Source organism: Carcharodon carcharias, chromosome 5, assembly GCF_017639515.1.
Source record: "Carcharodon carcharias isolate sCarCar2 chromosome 5, sCarCar2.pri, whole genome shotgun sequence".
Lineage (NCBI taxonomy): Eukaryota > Metazoa > Chordata > Chondrichthyes > Lamniformes > Lamnidae > Carcharodon > Carcharodon carcharias.
The window spans coordinates 29,999,102-30,017,306 of record NC_054471.1 but is presented as its reverse complement, the minus strand read 5'-3'; the positions used below and the strand labels follow the sequence as shown (position 1 = coordinate 30,017,306).

General features: G+C 45.7%; 1 protein-coding gene across 2 annotated transcripts in view; it reads left to right on the top strand.

Moving 5' to 3' along the window:
• Positions 1-2,586: 2,586 nt before the first annotated feature.
• Positions 2,587-18,205, top strand: part of LOC121278171 (heme-binding protein 2-like) — a 37,372-nt gene continuing 21,753 nt past the window's right edge. For both annotated transcript variants that reach the window (XM_041188321.1, XM_041188320.1), the window contains exons 1-2: positions 2,587-2,770; positions 14,888-15,017. In XM_041188321.1, coding sequence (XP_041044255.1) covers positions 2,648-2,770; positions 14,888-15,017 — 253 coding nt within the window. In that variant the 5' untranslated portion in view covers positions 2,587-2,647. The remainder of the gene's footprint in view (positions 2,771-14,887; positions 15,018-18,205) is intronic.

Genomic DNA, 18,205 nt, shown 5'->3' with positions numbered 1-18,205 from the left:
GTTATGTTGAGCTTTAATTATCATTTATAACTTCATGTATAAGCTATAAAGCATAATGGGCTTCAATAAACCGTGTATTTTTTTGAAGCATGTGCAACGTGTAATCTAAAATATTTATTATCTTGGCAATCCACATAAATACACTACTCCAGGAGTCTTACTTAAGATTTCTAAGAGCTGATATTGGTTGTCTTTCAAGGGACTTGGTCTACTAAGAAATGCCTCAATTTATGCCCCATCCTAAGATAATTTTGTGGGCTTTGATACTCCTGGGGGACAGGGCTTGTATTTGAGGACACAGTCTAAGATTATGTTCCTTTAATGCTTAGAATCTCCTTTACTTGGGACTTTAAGCGAGCAATAAGTTGAAGGGAATTGGCTTATCTTGCCAGCAGCTAAAACTAGTAGAACCATTAAAAAGGCCACCATTTGAGGCTGGAGAGAATGATCCCTGGCATTGGGATAATGGTCAGGGAAAATATCTAGAAATGATTGGAATTGGGGAAGGTGAAGGGATGCCTAAACCGGAGGTGGAAAAGAGTTTTGAGTGGATCCTGGAGTGACACTCAGATAGACTTTTGGCCTGAATGGATGGTCAGTCTTGAGGGGTTGTACTGTCTATCCCTGTCCTCTTTCCCCAGCCTTCAAAACATTAAAAAGATGCACATGCCTAGGATTCTCCTTATTTTTACACTGTGCCCCCCATTGCAGGTTCCCTTTTACCCCAGTCAGTCGGAGCCAGGGGGATTGCACCCCAGTGAGAGGCAGTGCACAGCAAACAGAAACCCAGTGAGAGGCTGTGCCAGTGATAAAGTAACACTGTGAGAGGCAGTGCCCAGCAAACAGAAACCCAGTGAGAGGCAGTGCCCAGCAAACAGAAACCGAGTGAGAGGCAGTGCCCAGGAAACAGAACCCAGTGAGAGGCAGTGCCCAGCAAACAGAAACCCAGTGAGAGGCTGTGCCAGTGATAAAGTAACACTGTGAGAGACAGTGCAAGGGAAAGAGAAACCGAGTGAGAGGCAGTGCCCAGGAAAAAGAACACAGTGAGAGGCAGTGCCAGGGATAAAGTATCCCAGTGAGAGGCTGTGCCAAGAAAGCTTTATTTAATTATTCATTAAGGGAATTGGGCTTCGCTGGCTGTGCCAGCATTTATTGCCGATGCCTAGTTGCGATTGAGAAGGTGGCAGTGAGCTTCCTACCTGAACCAATGCAGTCTGTGTGGTGCAGGAACACCTGCAGTGCTATTAGGAAGGGTGTTCCAGGATTTTGACCTGGCAACTGTGAAGGAACGACAATATATTTCCAAGTCAGGATGGTGAAGGACTTGGAGGGGAACTTCCAGGTGGTGCTATTCCCATCTATCTGCTGCCCTTGTCCATTTATATAGTAGTGGTCATGGGTTTGGAAGGTGCTGTCTTAAGAGCCTTGGTGAATTCCTGCACTGCATCTTGTAGATGATACACACTGCTGCTAATGTGCGTCGGTGTTGGAGGGAGTGAATGTTTGTGGATGTGGTGCCAGTTAAGCGGGCTGCTTTATCCTGGACAATGTCAAGCTTCTTGAATGTTGTGGGATCTGCACTCATCCAGGCAAGTGGGGAGTATTCCATCCCACTCCTGTCTTTTGCCATGAAGATGGTGCACAGGCTTCGGGGAATCAGGAGGTGAGTAACATGTGGCAGGATTCCACGACTCTGACCTGCTCTTGCAGCCATAGTATTTATATGGCTGGTCCAGTTTATTTTCTGGTCAGGATGTTGATAGTGGGGGATTCAGTGATGATAATGCCATTAAATGTCTAGGGGTGATGGTTAGATTCTCTCTTGTTGGAGATGGTCATTGCCTGGCACTTGTGTGGCGCAAATATTACTTGCCACTTGTCAGCTCAAGCCTGGACATTAGCCAGGGCTGGCTGCATTTGGACATGGACAGCTTCAGTATCTGAGGAGCAGCGAATGTTGCTGAACATCGTGCAATCATCAGCGAACCCAAGGCAGTGTCAGGAACTGGACTTCAGTGGGAGTTGTTACCAAGGGTTATGAACCTCAGCCAGTCTCAGTTACCTCAAGAGAGGAGGGGAAGAAACAAACAGGAACAGTGTGAAATGCTCAAGTCATTGGGCTGTGAGACCAACACCAGCTTCACCTACTCAGTGAGGAAATGGTGGTCTGTCCCACGGTTGGAGTGCAGCATGGCCAATGGGTTCCCACTTTCAGCTGGTGCAGGAAACCCAAGAAATGAAACTGTGCAGACATGAAACCCGAATGTGAAATTGTTTTCTCCTGGGTCACTAACACCAGCGACCGGCAGAACAATTTTCCATTCCAGGCGACAACCAAACAGGGAGGGTTGACAATCCTGAGTGTATGAATGGGAATCAATTGTAAAATAGCTTCCTGAGTGTTCAGACTTCCCAGGAACCGGCACTCAGAGAGTTAATGGTTTCGAACTTCAAGTAACATTTCCATAATGAATCAGCTAGTGTGTTTCTTCATCACATGATGTTGCTACCTGCAGCTTAACTTTATTCAAAATCATCTTCATAAAACAGTATAAAAAGACCTGAGCTCTCTGCTCAATCTGCAGATCCACCTGAAGGTGCTGAGAGTCATTCAGTGCGTTCACCAGTGATCTGAGCAGACACCAGGATGCTGAGACTCTTCCTAACTGTGTCTGTCCTCTTCTGGCAGCAACTTGCTGCACAGGACGAGGTGGACAACTTCTGTTATGAAAATGACTGCATTGAGCCTGTAGAAGTCATTGTGGCCAAGGTAAGTATCTTTCAGAGTTTACTGTGTTCTGTCATGTTTGTACTAGGGGAAATTATACAATGTCCATTTTTGGGGTAAATAACCTGCAGTGAATCGACAGCGCATCCCCCAACCCTGAAACATGAGACTGGACTGAAATTGGTCCATGGGTCTCAGTAACATTTTATACATGAGCTGCTGTCGGCTGATTGGTCTCCACTGCCAGCTTGTGTAGTGAGAATATCAGGGTTTCTGTCTCCAGCAGAGGGTCAAGAGAGGGGTTTGCGTGGTGGTAGAGAGGTTAGAGGGACAATGCGAAGGACTGTAGAGTCGGGACACATTCCTGTTACTCCTGTATTCACTGAATCTAATCCAATTTCGGAAATTTATAACAGACTGAAGTTCACTATGTTCCATCTGTAAGAAGCCAAGTCTTGCTTTCGGCGATATGCCCACACCACAGATACCTGGAAAGTCACATCAATACAGCAGTGCCCTTAAAGCAGGTTTGGCTGTGAGAATTACACTCCATCCTTGCTAGGGTAATATAAATTGGCCCAGAACTTCTGATCTCTGGGGAGTTTTACCCAGTAGGTTCCCCTGAAGATGAGCTGGGGACATCCCGGAAGTCCCCACGCAAGGACTGCATGGGATATGTCCGGGAATATTTCAGCTCGTGATGGGCAATTATGCTGCACTGGGAACTATCCGATACTCCGACTTTAGTCAGTGAATTTAGATGGTTCTGACTCTCTTAGCAAAATAGTTACCTGGGAAAAGTTAGACAGATTAAACCCACTTCAACCTGCTGTGGTACTGACCCTCCAACTCCCCACTGAAACACATCCCCCCTAAAACCAACCACCCCCCCACTGCCCAACTACCCCTATCACCAACCCCAAACTACCCACCAACCACAACTAACACCCCACCCACTGACTAAACCTCCCAACGCTGACTAACTCACCCCTCCAACTGTCACCCCTGGTCTAACCACCCCACCCACAAACATTTCCTGACTACTCCACCCCTCAAATTACCACCCCCAGATTAACCATCCCACCCCCAACTATTTCCCGACTACCCCCACCTCTCCAATTACCATTCCCCCACTTCCGATTACCCCCACACCTGTTTATACCCCAATTACCATCCAAGCCGCTCACCTCCAACTATCCCATACCCCAAACTAGCCCACCATCCTGACTACTCCCATGCCCTGACTGTACCCCAACTCTTCCACCCAATCCCCAGATCCTCCCTCATACCATGACCACCGACAACCACCCCCTGTCCCATCACCTCCCCACTACCCCCCAACAACCCCCTGGTCCTCCCACCCCATGGTTTGCCCATGACGCACTGACTTATACCCCCGCCCCACTACTCTAGCTCCCCCCTGATTCCCCCACCACTCAAACCCCAGACCCTCCTCCCACATCACAAATACCTCCCTCCACCTCGACTGATCCCCATCCCCTCCAACTACCCCCTGGCCCTCACACCCCCTGATTACCCCACAAATCCACAAACTAACCCCCACACCCTGACTACCCCCACCGCCCCAATGACAGGACCCACCCCCGCCCCAGCCCCCCTCCAGCCTAAGGAAGTTGTGAGCCACTAGCACAAATGGAGGATTGGATAATAGACAGAAAGAGGACAGAAAGACCTTCCAGCACTCTGAACACTCACCACCACCCCCCCTCCATTAACCTCTCACCCTCCCACTCGCTGATTACGCCACAAATCCCTGACTAACCCCCACATCCCCCCCTCCTTTGAACACTGGACTCCCCTCCCCTCCTTCAATCCATGACTATCACAAAACACTCTGAATACATCCCACCCCTGACTATCCCCCAACCACCACACCCCTTTCCTACCTTGATGACCCTACAACTAACCCACACTGACCCAACTCTCCTACCAGTCCTGTTAATTATCACCTGAACTCCCATCCCCCCATGAATACCGTCCACCTCCTCTCACTGCTTCCTACCCTTCCCGACATCCTGACCCTCCGCTACACCTGGGTGAGTGAAAAGGAGCGGAGTGGCATCCGAAGGTGATTATCTCTCCCCGGATGTTGTGAGCCATTAACATGAATAGGGGATTGGATAATGGACAGACAGAACTATGGGGTTTTGATAAACCGTGGTAAACATTTAAAGAAATAACTCCAAATTCTCAGCGAAAACACATTCCATTGAGAAACAATAAATTCTCCAGGAATACTGGTCAACCCATGGCTTACCACATAAAATAATGGGGAACCAAAGGGTGAAAGAGAGTGTGGAATTTAAAGTAATTGTTACAGAAGAAAATAAGCTCTAGAGAAACTAATGGGACTAAAGGCTGACCAATTCACTGTACTTGATGGTTTACATCCTAGGATTCAGTTCAGTGGATCAATACGATTCTCTGCAGCTATGACTGGGTGTTCTGAAGGTTGTGCTGTCTGTTCTGCTGCCAAGAGATATATACCGGTTAGGTGACTGGGCAACAAGTTGGCAAATGGAATATTTTGTGAGCAAGTGTGAGGCTATTCACTTTGATTAGAAGAAAATCAGAGGGTCATCAGAATGGTGGGGTGGTAAATAGTGAGGAGGATTGCCTTAGAATACAGGACGATATAGGCGGGAGTGTCAGATGGGCTGATCAGTGGCAAATGGATTTTATTCAGGTAAGTGTGAGGTGATGCACTTGGACAGGACAAACAAGGCACGGAAATAAACAGTGAATGGTAGGGCCCTGCGAAGTACAAAGGATCAGAGGGACCTTGCTGTGCATGTCCACCAGTCCCTAAAGGTAGCGCAGCAGGTGGATAAGTTGGTTAAGAAGGCATATGGGATACTTGCCATTATGAGCCGTGGTATAGAATAAAAGAGCAGGGAGATTATGCTGGAACTGTATAAAACGCTAGTTAGACCATAGCTAGAGTATTGCATGCAGTTCTGGTATCCACATTATAGGAAGGATCTGATTGCACTAGAGAGAGTGCAGAAGAGATTTACCAAGATGTTACCTGGGCTGGATAGTTTTACTTATGAGGAGAGATTGGATAGGCAGGGGTTATTTTCCTTGGAGCAGAGGAGATTGAGGGGGGACAAGATTAAGTTGCATAACATTTTGAGGAGCATAGAATAGGGTAGACAGAAAGGAACTTGTCCCCTTGGTAGAGGGTTCAATAAATAGGGGGCATAGATTTAAGGTAAGGGGCAGGATGTTTAGGGAGGATGTGAGGAAGAATACTTTTGTCCAGAGGGTGGTCTGAATCTGCAAACTCAACGTCTGAAAGGTTGGGAGAGGCAGAAACCCTCATAACATTTAAGAAGTATTTGGGTGTGCACTTGAAATGCCATGACATACACGGCTATGGGCCTGGTGCTGGAAAATGGGATTCGAATTGTTAGGTAACTGTTTGACTGGTGCAGACTCGATGGGCCTCGATGACTCTTTAACTCTAATTTTTTAATTGGTATAAAGAACATTTCCATTTTGGTATTTAGAAGCATTTGGTGTCTTAATCCAAGAAACTCAGGAAGTTTGTATTTGGGTATAACAAGTGATTAGAAAGGCAAATAGTAAGTTGCCCCTTACTGAAAGGGTTTGAAGTTCGAGAATAATTAAGTCTTGCTCCATTTGTACAAGGTTTTATGAAGACCACACCTGGAGTACTGGGTACAGTTTTGATCTCCTTATCTAAAGAAGGAAGTACACACTTTAAAGATGATGTATGAAGATTCACGGGGGTGATTTCTGAGATGAGGAGGGCTGTCCTGTGATGAGAGGAATTATAAATTGGGGCATGCTTTCTGGAGTTTAGAAGAGTGAGAGGTGATTTCATTGAGACATACAAGATTGTGAAGGGGCTTGGCAGGGCAAACACAGGGAGGTTGTTTCCCCTGATTGGGAACCTAGAACACGGGGAACAGACTCTGGATAAGGGGCTAATCATTTAGGACTGAGAGGAGGTGAAATTTCCTCACTCAAAGGCTTGTGAATCTTTGGAATTCTCTACCCCAGAGGGTTATTGATTCTCAGTCATTGAGAGAGATTTCTGGATTCTAGGAACATCACAGATGGGGGCTGGGTGGGAAAGTGAAGTTGAGGTTGGGGTGAGGGAGGGTGGTGTGGGTTGAGAGGTCACTTTTAAGGTTTAGTACTAAAAATTAATACTGTACATTTCTAAAAATTCCCTTTTCAATTGAAACCAGCATTTCAATAGCGTTCTAACTTTTCATGATGTCCTAAAGTAGAAACAATTCGAATGACACGCTGTGTTGGTGTACCAGAGGCTTGAGAGTCTTGGACCTCATTGAAATGAGTGGTATAAAAAAGGACATTGACTCACCTGTTGCTCTTGCAAAGTCTGGGAATTCAATCCTTATTTGGCATCGACCTAGGCACTACAAACGAAAACGGGAATCGCAGCCCTGTCGACTCTGCAAAGTCCTCCTAACTAACATCTGGGGGCTCGTGCCAAAATTGAGAGAGCTGTCTTACAGACCGGTCAAGCAACAGCCTGACAAAGTCATCCTCACAGAAGCATACCAGAGAGGTAACGTTCTAGACACCACTGGACGTTTCCCTACCACTGACTCACTGATCTGTAGGTCCCTGGCTTATCTCTACAACAATTCTTAAATAGTGGAACCACATTAGCTGTTCTCCAGTCCTCTGGCACCTCCCCCGAGGCCAGAGAGGAATTAAAAATTTGGGTCAGAGCCCCTGCGATCTCCTCCCTTGCCTCCCTCAGCCGTCTGGGACACAAATCATCTGGACCTGGAGCTTTGTCCACTTTTAAGCCTGCCAACACCTCCAATACCTTGTCACTCCCTATATCAATTTCCTCAAGAACCTTGCAGTCTCTCTCCCCGAATTCCATACTTTCATCCTCATTCTCTTGGGTGATGATGGGTGTGAAGTATTTGTTCAACACTCTAGCTATATCCTCTGGCTCCACCCATAGATTACCACATTCACCCCTTATGGGCCCTACTCTTTCTCTGGTTATCCTTTTCCCTTTGATATACTTGTAGAATATCTTGAGATTTTCCCTAATTTTACCAGCCAGAGCTTTCTCATACCCCCTCTTTGCTCTCCTAATTGCTTTCTTAAGCTCCACCCTTCACTTTCTGTACTCCACTAATGACTCCGCTCTTTTACTCCCCTTGTCCCTGCTAAAAGCCTCTCTTTTCCTTCTCATCATATCCTGAATATCTCTGGTCATCCATGGTTCTCTGGGCTTGTTACTCATTCCGATCACCCTAAAGGGAACATGTTGAGCCTGTAACCTCCCCATTTCCTTTCTTTACGCTCCCCACTGCTCTTCTGTAGATTTCCCCACAAGTAGCTGTTCCCAGCCCACCTTGGCCAGATCCTGCCTTATTTTACTAAAATCCGCTCTCCCCCAATCCAAAACATTTTTTTGCAACTTGTCTATTTCTTTGTCCATAACGAGTTTAAATTGTACCATGTTGTGGTCGCTATCACTAATCCGCTCAGCAAATGTTTCTTTTCTGAAAATTTTCAATGAAATTCAGTTTATTGTTATGCCAAACCTTATCTTTCTGAAATTTGCTCGTGGGCCTCTTGAGTGTGAAAAATATGCAATTGTGGCCCCCGGAGTGAAAAGGTTGGACAAGCTTGGGTTAAAGGAAGGTTTTACAAATCCCTGCTCCATCCTAGATTCATACCACCCTGCACCATTGTGTTTAAAATCCAGCAGAATGTGGACACACTGTGGGACTAACATGTCCCTGGGGAGGACTGTTCCTGATCATTCGTTGTAGCTTTGGCAAAAAAAAATAATTGAAATCCCAGAGAAAGAGCATAAAGTGATTTTATAAAAAGGATCTTTACAGAAAACAACCCTATGACTGGAGTGCTTCTAGAAATGAATTCTCTCAGGATATGAAGATGCAATGATACAAAGTAGGAGCAGAAGTAGTCCATTCGGCCCCTCAAACCTGCTCCATCTTTCAGTAAGACCATGGCTGATCTGCTTGTGTTTTGATTTCCACATTCCCATCTACCACTGATAACTTTGATTCCCTTGCCTAACAGCAATCTATCTACCTCTGCCTTAAAAATATTCAATGACCCCTCCTCCACCATCTTCTGAAGCAGAGAGTTCCAAAGTCGCACAACCCTCTGAGAGAAACACAATCTCTTCATCTCTGTCCTAAAAGGGTGACCCTTCATTTTAAAACAGTGCCCCCTAGCTCTGCTCTCATCCACAAGAGGAAACATCCTTTCCATGTCCACCTTGTCAAGTCTGTTCAGGATCTTATATACTTCAATCAAATCACCCCTCACTCTTCTAAAGTCCATTGGAAACAAGCACAGTCTGTCCAACCTTTCCTCGTAATACAATTTGCTCATTCCAGGCATTAATCTAGTAAATCTCCTCTGAACCGCCTCCAATGCATTTACATCCTTCCTTAAATAAGGAGACCAAATCACAGAATCATAGAATCACAGTGCAGAACAGGCCCTTTGGCCCATCGAGTCTGCACCAACATGTGACAAACACCTGACCTACCTACCTAATCCCATTTACCAGCACTTGGCCCATAGCCTTGAATGTTATGACACACCAAGTGTTCATCCAGGTACTTTTTAAACGATGTGAGGTAACCTGCCTCCACCACCCTCCCAGGCAGCGCATTCCAGACCGTCACCACCTCCTGGGTAAAAAAGTTTTTACACACATCCCCCCTAAACCTCCTGCCCCACACCTTGAACTTTTACCCACTTGTGACTGACCCTTCAATGAAGGAGAACAGCTGCTCCCTATCCACCCTGTCCATGCCCCTCATAATCTTGTACATCTTGATCATGTCGCCCCTCAGTCTTCTCTGCTCCAATGAAAACAACCCAAACTGCAGCAGTATTCAAGATGTGGTCTCACCAATGCCCTGTATAGCTGAAGCAAAACATCATTACTTTTATGTTTAAACTCTCTCGGATTAGAGGATAACATTCCATTAGCCTTCTTAATTACTTGCTTTATTAGCGCACTGTTTGTGACTCCTGCACTCGAACAGCTCGATCTCTTGGCACCTCGGAATTCTGCAGCTATCTTCCAGTTAAGTAACACTGCTTTTTTATTCTTCCTGCCAAAATGTAAACAATTTCATATTTTCCTACATTACATTCCATCTGCCAGATTTTTGTCCAATCTCTCAATCTATATATATCTCTGCAAACTCCTTGTGCCCTCTTTACAACATACTTTCCTACCTATCACCTGTAAATTTAACTACCGTGCCTTCACTCCCCTCATTGAGGCCATTGATAAATTATAAAAAGCTGAAGCCCCAGCACAGAGATTTTCAGAAGCCCACTCCTCACATCCTGCCATCAGAAACAGACCCATTTATGCATACTCTCTGTTTTCTGTCAGCCAGCCAATCCTCTTTCAATCCTAATATTTTACCACCTACACTTCGCGTTTTTATTTTCTGCAAAAGCTTTTGGGTGGCAGTTTATTTTTTGTTCATTCATGGGATATGGGTTTCACTGGCTGGGCCATAATTTTTTGCCTATCCCTAATTGCCCTTGAGAAGGTGATGAACTACTGTAGTCCATGTGGTGTAGATACACCCACAGTGCTGTTAGGAAGGGAGATCCAGGATTTTGACCCAGCGACAGTGAAGAAACAGTGATATATTTCCAAGTCAGGATGGTGAGTGACTTGGAGGGGAACTTCCAGGTGGGGGTATTCCCATCTATCAGTTTCCCTTGTCCTTCCAGATTGTAGTGGTCATGGGCTTGGAAGGTGCTGTCGAAGGAGCCTTGGTGAATTAATGCAATGCATCTTATAGGTGGTACACACTGCTGCTATTATGCGTCAGTGTTTCAGGGAGTGAATGTTTGTGGATGTGGTCCCAATCAACCAAGCTGAAAGGTGTCAGGCTTCTTGAGTGTTGTGGCGCTGCACTCATCCAGGCAAGTGGGGAGTATTCAATCAGACTCCTCTCTTATGCCTTGCAGGTAGTGGACAGGCTTTGGAGAATCAGGAGGTGAGCTACTCATCGCAGGATTCCTTGTCTCTGACCTGCTCTTGTAGCCACAGTATTTATATGGCTCACCCAGATCAATTTCTGGCCATTGGTAACCCCCAGGGTGTTGATAGTCGTGGGGGATTCAGTGATGGTAATGCCATTGAACAGCAGCGGCAATGGTTGGATTCTCTCTTGTTGGAGATTGTCATTGCCTGACACTTGTGTAGCGCAAATGTTACTTGCCACTTGTCAGCCCAAGCTTGGATATTTTCCAGGTCTTGCTGCTTTTGGACATGGACGGCTTCAGTATCTGGGGATTTGCCACTGGTGCTGAACATTGTGCAATCAGCAGCAACATCCCCACTTCTGACCTTATGCTGGAAGGAAGGTCATTGATGAAGTAGCTAAAGATCGTTGGGCTGAGGACACTTCCCTGAGGAACTCCTGCACTGATGCCCTGGAGCTGAGATGACTGACCTCCAACAACCACAATCATCTTCCTTTGTGCCAGGTATGACTCCAACCAGTGGAGAGTTTTCTCCTGAATCCCATTGACTCAAGTTTTGCTGGAGCCACACCCAGTCAATGCTGCATTGGTGTCAAGGGCAGTCACTCTCACCTCACCTCGGGAGTTCAGCTCGTTTGTCCATGTTTGAACCAAGGCTGTAATGAGGTCAGGAGCTGAGTGCCCCTGGTGGAACACAAACTGGGCATCAGTGAGCAGATGATTGCTAAGCAAGTGCCTCTTGATAGCACTGTTGATAACCCCTTCCTTTGCTTTACTCTTGAAACTCTTGCTATCCATTTTTACATTTCTTGCTCGCTTTCTCTCATACTTTAATTTCTTTCCCCTGATTAGCCTTTTAGTCATTCGCTGACATTCTTTGTATTCTGACCAATCACCTGACTGCCACTCAAATTTGTACCGTTATAGGATTTTTTCTTCAGTTTTATGCTTTCCTTAACTTCTTTAGTTAACCACGGACAATTGGTCCTCCCTTGAGAATTTTTCTTGATGGTAGGAATATACTTATTCTGAGTATTCTAAAATATCCCCTTAAATGTCTGCTGCAGCTTTTCTATCGATCCTTCCCTTGTTGTAGAGCATGAACCAGTTCCTACAGATGAAAAAGTGAGAAAAAGCAGAATAGCACCTTCCTCCCTTTCTCACTGAACTCCCAGCAGTGTGTTGAGATCATAGTCCAGTGTTAAATTGCACTGAAATGTTTGAATTCATGTGCTCTGAAAATATCAGCACTAGCTGCGCCCAGGTACAGAAAAAACATATCAAGCTATCTCCAGCTGTGCCCCAGTGGTTAGCTACTCTGTCCCTGCTTGGGCCCCTGGATGAGATTTAGAATTTAAACAGTATTGGCAGTTAAATGTTAAATGCTAAATATAAACATCATTAGACATTTAGAAAGAGATGTAATTTTCTCTCACCTCACCAAACTCTCGGGACTCTGTTGAGGTCACACTCCAGTGCTCGGTCACACTGAAAATTGCTGTCACTTTTTTTTCCTTTTGGAGATTCTTCTTTATTAATTACACTTTTCCACTTAATTTCCCTGTTTTTCACACATCTCAAAAGCAATTAGAATTTAAAAAAATACTATTTGCACATTTATTTAGTGCAAATAAAATGCAACATCACATTGAACCTGTGGATAGGCTATAAATTCAGTGCTCAACACAACTTGTACAACAGCTTCTGGGGGCAGGGGAATCAATCCAGTTCTTGAGTGATGGCTGTACTGAATGTTTGTACCATGTATCATTCTACTCTGAAAAATTCAGAGCAACAATTCAATCTACATTTTTTCTGAGCTGCGGGTAGATGACTGATTGACAAACCCTAGGATAGAGGCATTAGTATACAAGGGACCAATGCCATTTAAAGTAAACCATGAGTTGGTGCCAGTGAAGTCAGATGGAAAGGTTATATTGTTACAGAGTTAAGTTGTTTTGTAAATGTAGTGTTTTCTTTGTAGCAACTTTGCTAACACTAGTTGATTGCCCTGTGATTAATTATCCTAAGAGAATCAGCATTGGTCCTGCAATATCACCATTGCTGCAGTCACTCTGTCTACTGAATGCAGGTGTAATAAAAGAATGTTAAACATGTATTTATACAGCACCTTTCACAATGTCTCAAATCACCTTCTAGCCAATTAAGTGCTTTTGTGTTGTAATCATTGTTATAATTTAGGGAATGTTATTAAAAGGCAGAGCAAGCTCAATGGGCCAAATGGCTCACTCCTGCTCCTACTAGTATGTTTGTGTGTCATTCTGAAAGGATCCAAAAAGCTGGTCTAGATGGCTTTTATCATCCATAATTATCTTGCCATCAGGGAGTTGAATCATTGCTGGACTTCTGTTTATTTGTTTGCCAATTGAATTTTAATGTGAGCAGGCTTTGTGGGGTGAAATTACAAGGACACAAGAGCATAATGGGCTCATAGTGAATCTGTAACCTGTTTTACACCCTACATGATTCTCAAAAGTCCTTTCCATTGACTTCATTCTTGTCTTTTTATCTACTTACCTTTTACCTCACTCTGTCTTGGTGCTTTCATGAGTTTCTTGAGACATTGTAATATCATGATTAAGTTGTATTGCATACTAGATATCAAACATATATCATAGTAAGAAGCAGCAATCAGAAGAGTGTTCAGACTTGCTGAACAAGAAAATACAAATACAAATGTGAACCATTCAGACTTTGTCCTTTGGCCTTTTAAATGTTGCATTGCACAGAGACACATTAGGGCTCCAATGCTTCTCACTAACAGTGAAGACCATGTTGTTCAATCATTCCACTTTGTTGATCAGGAGGTATTTGATATTTCCAGCCTGTGAGTTTACTGGTAAAGTAGGATCTATTAAGGTAAGGGGCAGGATGTTTAGAGAGAATGTGAGGAAGAATTCTTTCACCCATAGGGTGGTGGGAATCTGTAATTTACTGCCTGAAAAGGTGGTCGAGGCAGAAACCATCATAATATTTAAGAGGTATTTGGGTGTGCACCTGCGATGCCGTGGCATACAAGGCTATGGGCCTAGTGCTGGAAAATGAGATTAGAATACTTATGTACTTGTTTGACCAGCACAGACAAGATGGGCTGAAGGGCCTTTTTCTGTGCTGTAGGCCTCTTTGATTCTATGACCGTATGACCCCTTGTGTAAAATAATTATATTGAATGATGTCATGCACCTAAGGCAGAATAAAGTCTTCTACAGCTTCCATAGAATGAAAAAGATCTTGTGCAGTTAATCTGAGTTGCAACTTTAGAATCTTTCCACAAATATTAATTTACTGTCACCACTTCCAAAAGTTAGAACATGCAGAATGTTATAATGAGGGCCAAGGCAGTGAACAAAATCAGTGTTATCGTTTGCAGTGTTTTAAATAACTAATGGGATATATTGCACGATGCTGTTACAGTAAAATTTGTAAACTCTGGTCTGTTTAATGGTCATGGCGGGATCACCTTTCGGGTACACACAAATTAACACTGCATTGTATCATTGTAGCTCTTAATATTAATGACCCATGCTGCATAAATATCAGAAGATATTTGCAACCAGATGCCAACAATGTGAGTTACCATTTTACTGGGACCTTTCTGTGATTATTTGGTGAATTAATTGGTGAATGTTGAATGGGGATAAATGATCATGCATCATTGAGGGGGGAATGGTGTGGTGGGGGGGAAGTGTATGGGGTGTAGGTGGTGTTGGGATTAAGGGGAACGGAGACAGGTGGAGCATTAGGGCTCATGACGTCTCTCCCTGGCCTTGAGAACACTCAGAGGGACATGACTCAGTGTAAAAGGCTTCCAATAACACTCCCTATTTTTTTAATTAAAAACCCAAGAGGAGGAGCAAGGCCAATTGTGCAGGACAACACTAAAGTTGAAAGAGTGAACAAGAAAGGAAAATGAACCAGGAAGTGTGAATGCCAAGAATTCCATCAAACCTCCTAACTCTCTTAAAATCCCAGTCCATCCAGGACATGAATGCTGCCACTGCACCTGAGAAATTAGCATGTCCTCTCAACACTGAAGCTTTACAGAGGGAGTTCAGTTGTGTCATATGGTAATACATTCACCTCTTTTTGTCTTAGAATTATGAAGAGAAAAAATTCCTACATCCCCAAGGTGTTGAAACAGTGGTTCGTGGAATGCATATGAATCGTGCAATAGAGACCGGCCTGGAGAGACTTTTCAATTATTCACATTTCTCTAATGCTGCAGGTACGTCCAATGTTCCCTCAAAATAACAAAAGAATAGAAAACAACCTTTTGATCTTTGATCTGTTTTGTTTCACACTTAGTGCGTAGACTGAGACACTGACTGAAAAATCCCACCATTGTCAATCCCAGAGGCTTCCTTGTTCAGTTGTTCCCAGTGGGTAGAAGTGCCACTTGGGCTAGTCCTTTGATATTTGCAGATTTTCTGCTCCCAGAATCGGAAGGTTTCCCACATTTGGGGCGGAATCATCCCAGATTCACACTCAGTGCGGAAGCAGGCAGGTAAAACGATGATGGGTTTTCACTCCGTATCATTCCAAGCCCACCACCTTATTTATGTACTCCCGGGAAACGCGCTATTTCCATAGCGGGTGGGCTGTCATTCGCCCTCCCACCATTACCCCCCCCGCTGCATCACGCCGGGCACCACATTTAAAGTCCAGCTGCAGGCACACATCTCAGTGCTTCCAGACCACGACTGCTGCACCTAAGACATGGCTCTGAAACGGAAAAGACTGCAGCCCACAGGTTCAGTGACGCGCCCCTCGGGAACCATTTGGATGCTGCGGGGGCTCCCGGGATGTCCTCTCCCCCACTCTGGCCACAGGAAGGGCATCAACAGCACTAACCCGGCTTGGGAGGAGGTGGCAGCAGTTGGCAGTGCCAACGCCCTTCAATAGAGGACAGCCACCCAGTGCTGCAAGAGGATGAAATACCTCCTCCTTTCTACCAGGGTAATTAGGGGATGGGGTGGTGTAGTGGTATTGTCACTGGGCTGGTAATCCAGAGGGTAACGCTCTGGGGACCCGGTTCAAATCCTACTGCAGCAGATGGTGGAATTTCAAATTTGAATTTAATTAATATCTGGAATTGTAAGTCTGGTGATGGCCATGAAACCATTGTCGATTGTCATAAGATCCCATCTGGTTCAGTAATGCCCGTTAGGGAAGGAAATCTGCTGTCTTCAGCTGGTCTGGCCTACATGTGACTCCACCCCCAGAGAAATGTGGTTGAATCTTAAAAATGCCCTCTGAATAAGGGCAATTAGGGATGGGCAATAAATGCCGGCCTAGCCAGGAACACCTACATCCCAATGAACGAATAAAAATAGAAAGGTCACTCAACATTTTCAACTCAGGCACTCACAAACCCATTGCACATCCACGGGTTTCTGAAACTCGGAGGACTGCTGGAGGCCAGAACATTGCTGAGTCTGAGTCAGATGACGAGCCTCTGGACTCGGTCATGTCACACTTGCTGGAGCTGCAAAGGCAGGCTCGGGAACATCAGGAAGGGATGTCCACTGCACTCCTCAGTTTGTAAGGCATGATGGAGGAGTCCGTCCGCCTTCAGCCTGAGCTGATAGTGCCGACATGCCAATGCACTGAGCTTAACACTGGTAGGATGGCAGCTGCCATGGAGACCTTGGTCCAGGATATTGCTCCTGCACTGCTATGTGGGCGCAACTCCATCGCTGATGCCACAGTGAACCTCCAACAATGTGCACCCAAGATGGGTACCAGGTAGCTCGATCTCAGCCTGGCTACCGCTGCTCCTCAAGGGGTCAGCCTGGGACCTCTAGGCACTGACAGGGAGGAGGACCAGCAGGTGCAGTTTCCAGGCCCATCCATCCAAGTGGCCCATGGATCATCCAGCCCACCTGATTCCCAAGAATATTTCCCTGCCTATGGTCCCTTGTCCTGATGAGCAGTGTTTTTGTCACTCAGATATGAAACCTTTCTGTACAAGATAAAGCCAGGTGTTTCAGTCCAGAGCCTCTTCCCTCTGCTCTGTGCAGCCCTCAGACCAAAGTGATGGTCCGGCCTCACACTCCCTGGGGCAGAAATTTGCCCTCATTGGGCGGGTTCGCTGGGGGCAACTGGAAGTGGTCGGAAAGCCAACAGCTGCCCGTGAATGGGCCACAACCGTGATTTCACGCTGGCGGACCAACTAAGGCCTGCCCAGTGTGAAAGGTGCACGACAGCGCTCAGCACTGCCTGTGTGGGGGGAGGGGTAGAGGAGGGCGAGCGCAGAAGTTCACACATGCGCGGTTGAGCAAAGGAAAAGCTCCCTGAGGCTCAGAGCTGCCTCAGGGAGATGAAGATTCTTGAAATAAAAAGAAAGATTGTAAAAATTTTAATAACATGTCCCTATTCATGTGACTCTGTGAGATGAGCAGGGATGTATTAGAAATTAGTTGAAACATTTAAATTCTTTTTTGATGACTGATCGAAACCTAATTCTGCCCGTGGATGAGGTTTCACAAAAAATCCAAAGGCTGCTTGGCCTTTTCACCCACTCACCAACCGTAAGGTCGGACGGGCAGTGAAACATTTCATTCAATTAGACCTTTAGTGTCCTTAATGGGCCTGTTAATTGTCGGCGGGTGAGCTGCCGACTGAAATATCGCATGAGTGAGCGGTGACGTCGGAATGCTCGCCTGATGTCATCCTGCGTCATTTTACACACTTTCAGATCGGGCGCGCACCTGCACGATGAGCGGAAAATTCTACCCTGGGAAATATTACTGATGTCTGCACCTCGACAGTGCCTGTCATTGCTGCCAGAATGTTGTGGGCAGGTGCCACAGAGCTCGCTCATTCTCTCGGTGTGCTCTCAGCACCTTTAAGGAGGGGCTGACCCACGTCTCTTCAGCACCTGTGACCAGTGACGCAGTGCTCCTGAAGGGCTCAGGTGCTGAAGGTGGACATAGGATCAGATGCTTCTAAAGTTTCATGGCTGCGTCTCTATGATATGTCCCTGATCACAGAGCACAGACGACCTGCCTCTCAGCTAGACAGGAGACAGACGTTGTCAGAGGCTATGTGAAGATCTATGGAGTGTCCTCGCTGCATGTCATCATCATCCTCCTGCAATCAAGCAACTATTAGGGCCTCCACTGCGTCTTCATGACAGCATTATCACAGAGGGTATTTGCACTGCCATAAGCCAGACAGGAGTCAAACGTTAACAGATGTGATGTGAGGATCTATGGTGTCTCCTCACTGTATGTCGTCATCATCCACATATCTAGCAGCTATGAGGACCTCCTGACCATGCCTGCCTCATCTAGTCAGTGCGAGGGCTTCAAGCCCATCATTGTCGCCTCCGAGGACCCCCTCACCCTCATCCCCATTGGCGTCCTCCTCATCAGAGGAGACGTGCAGCTCCTCCATTTCCTCCTCAGCCAG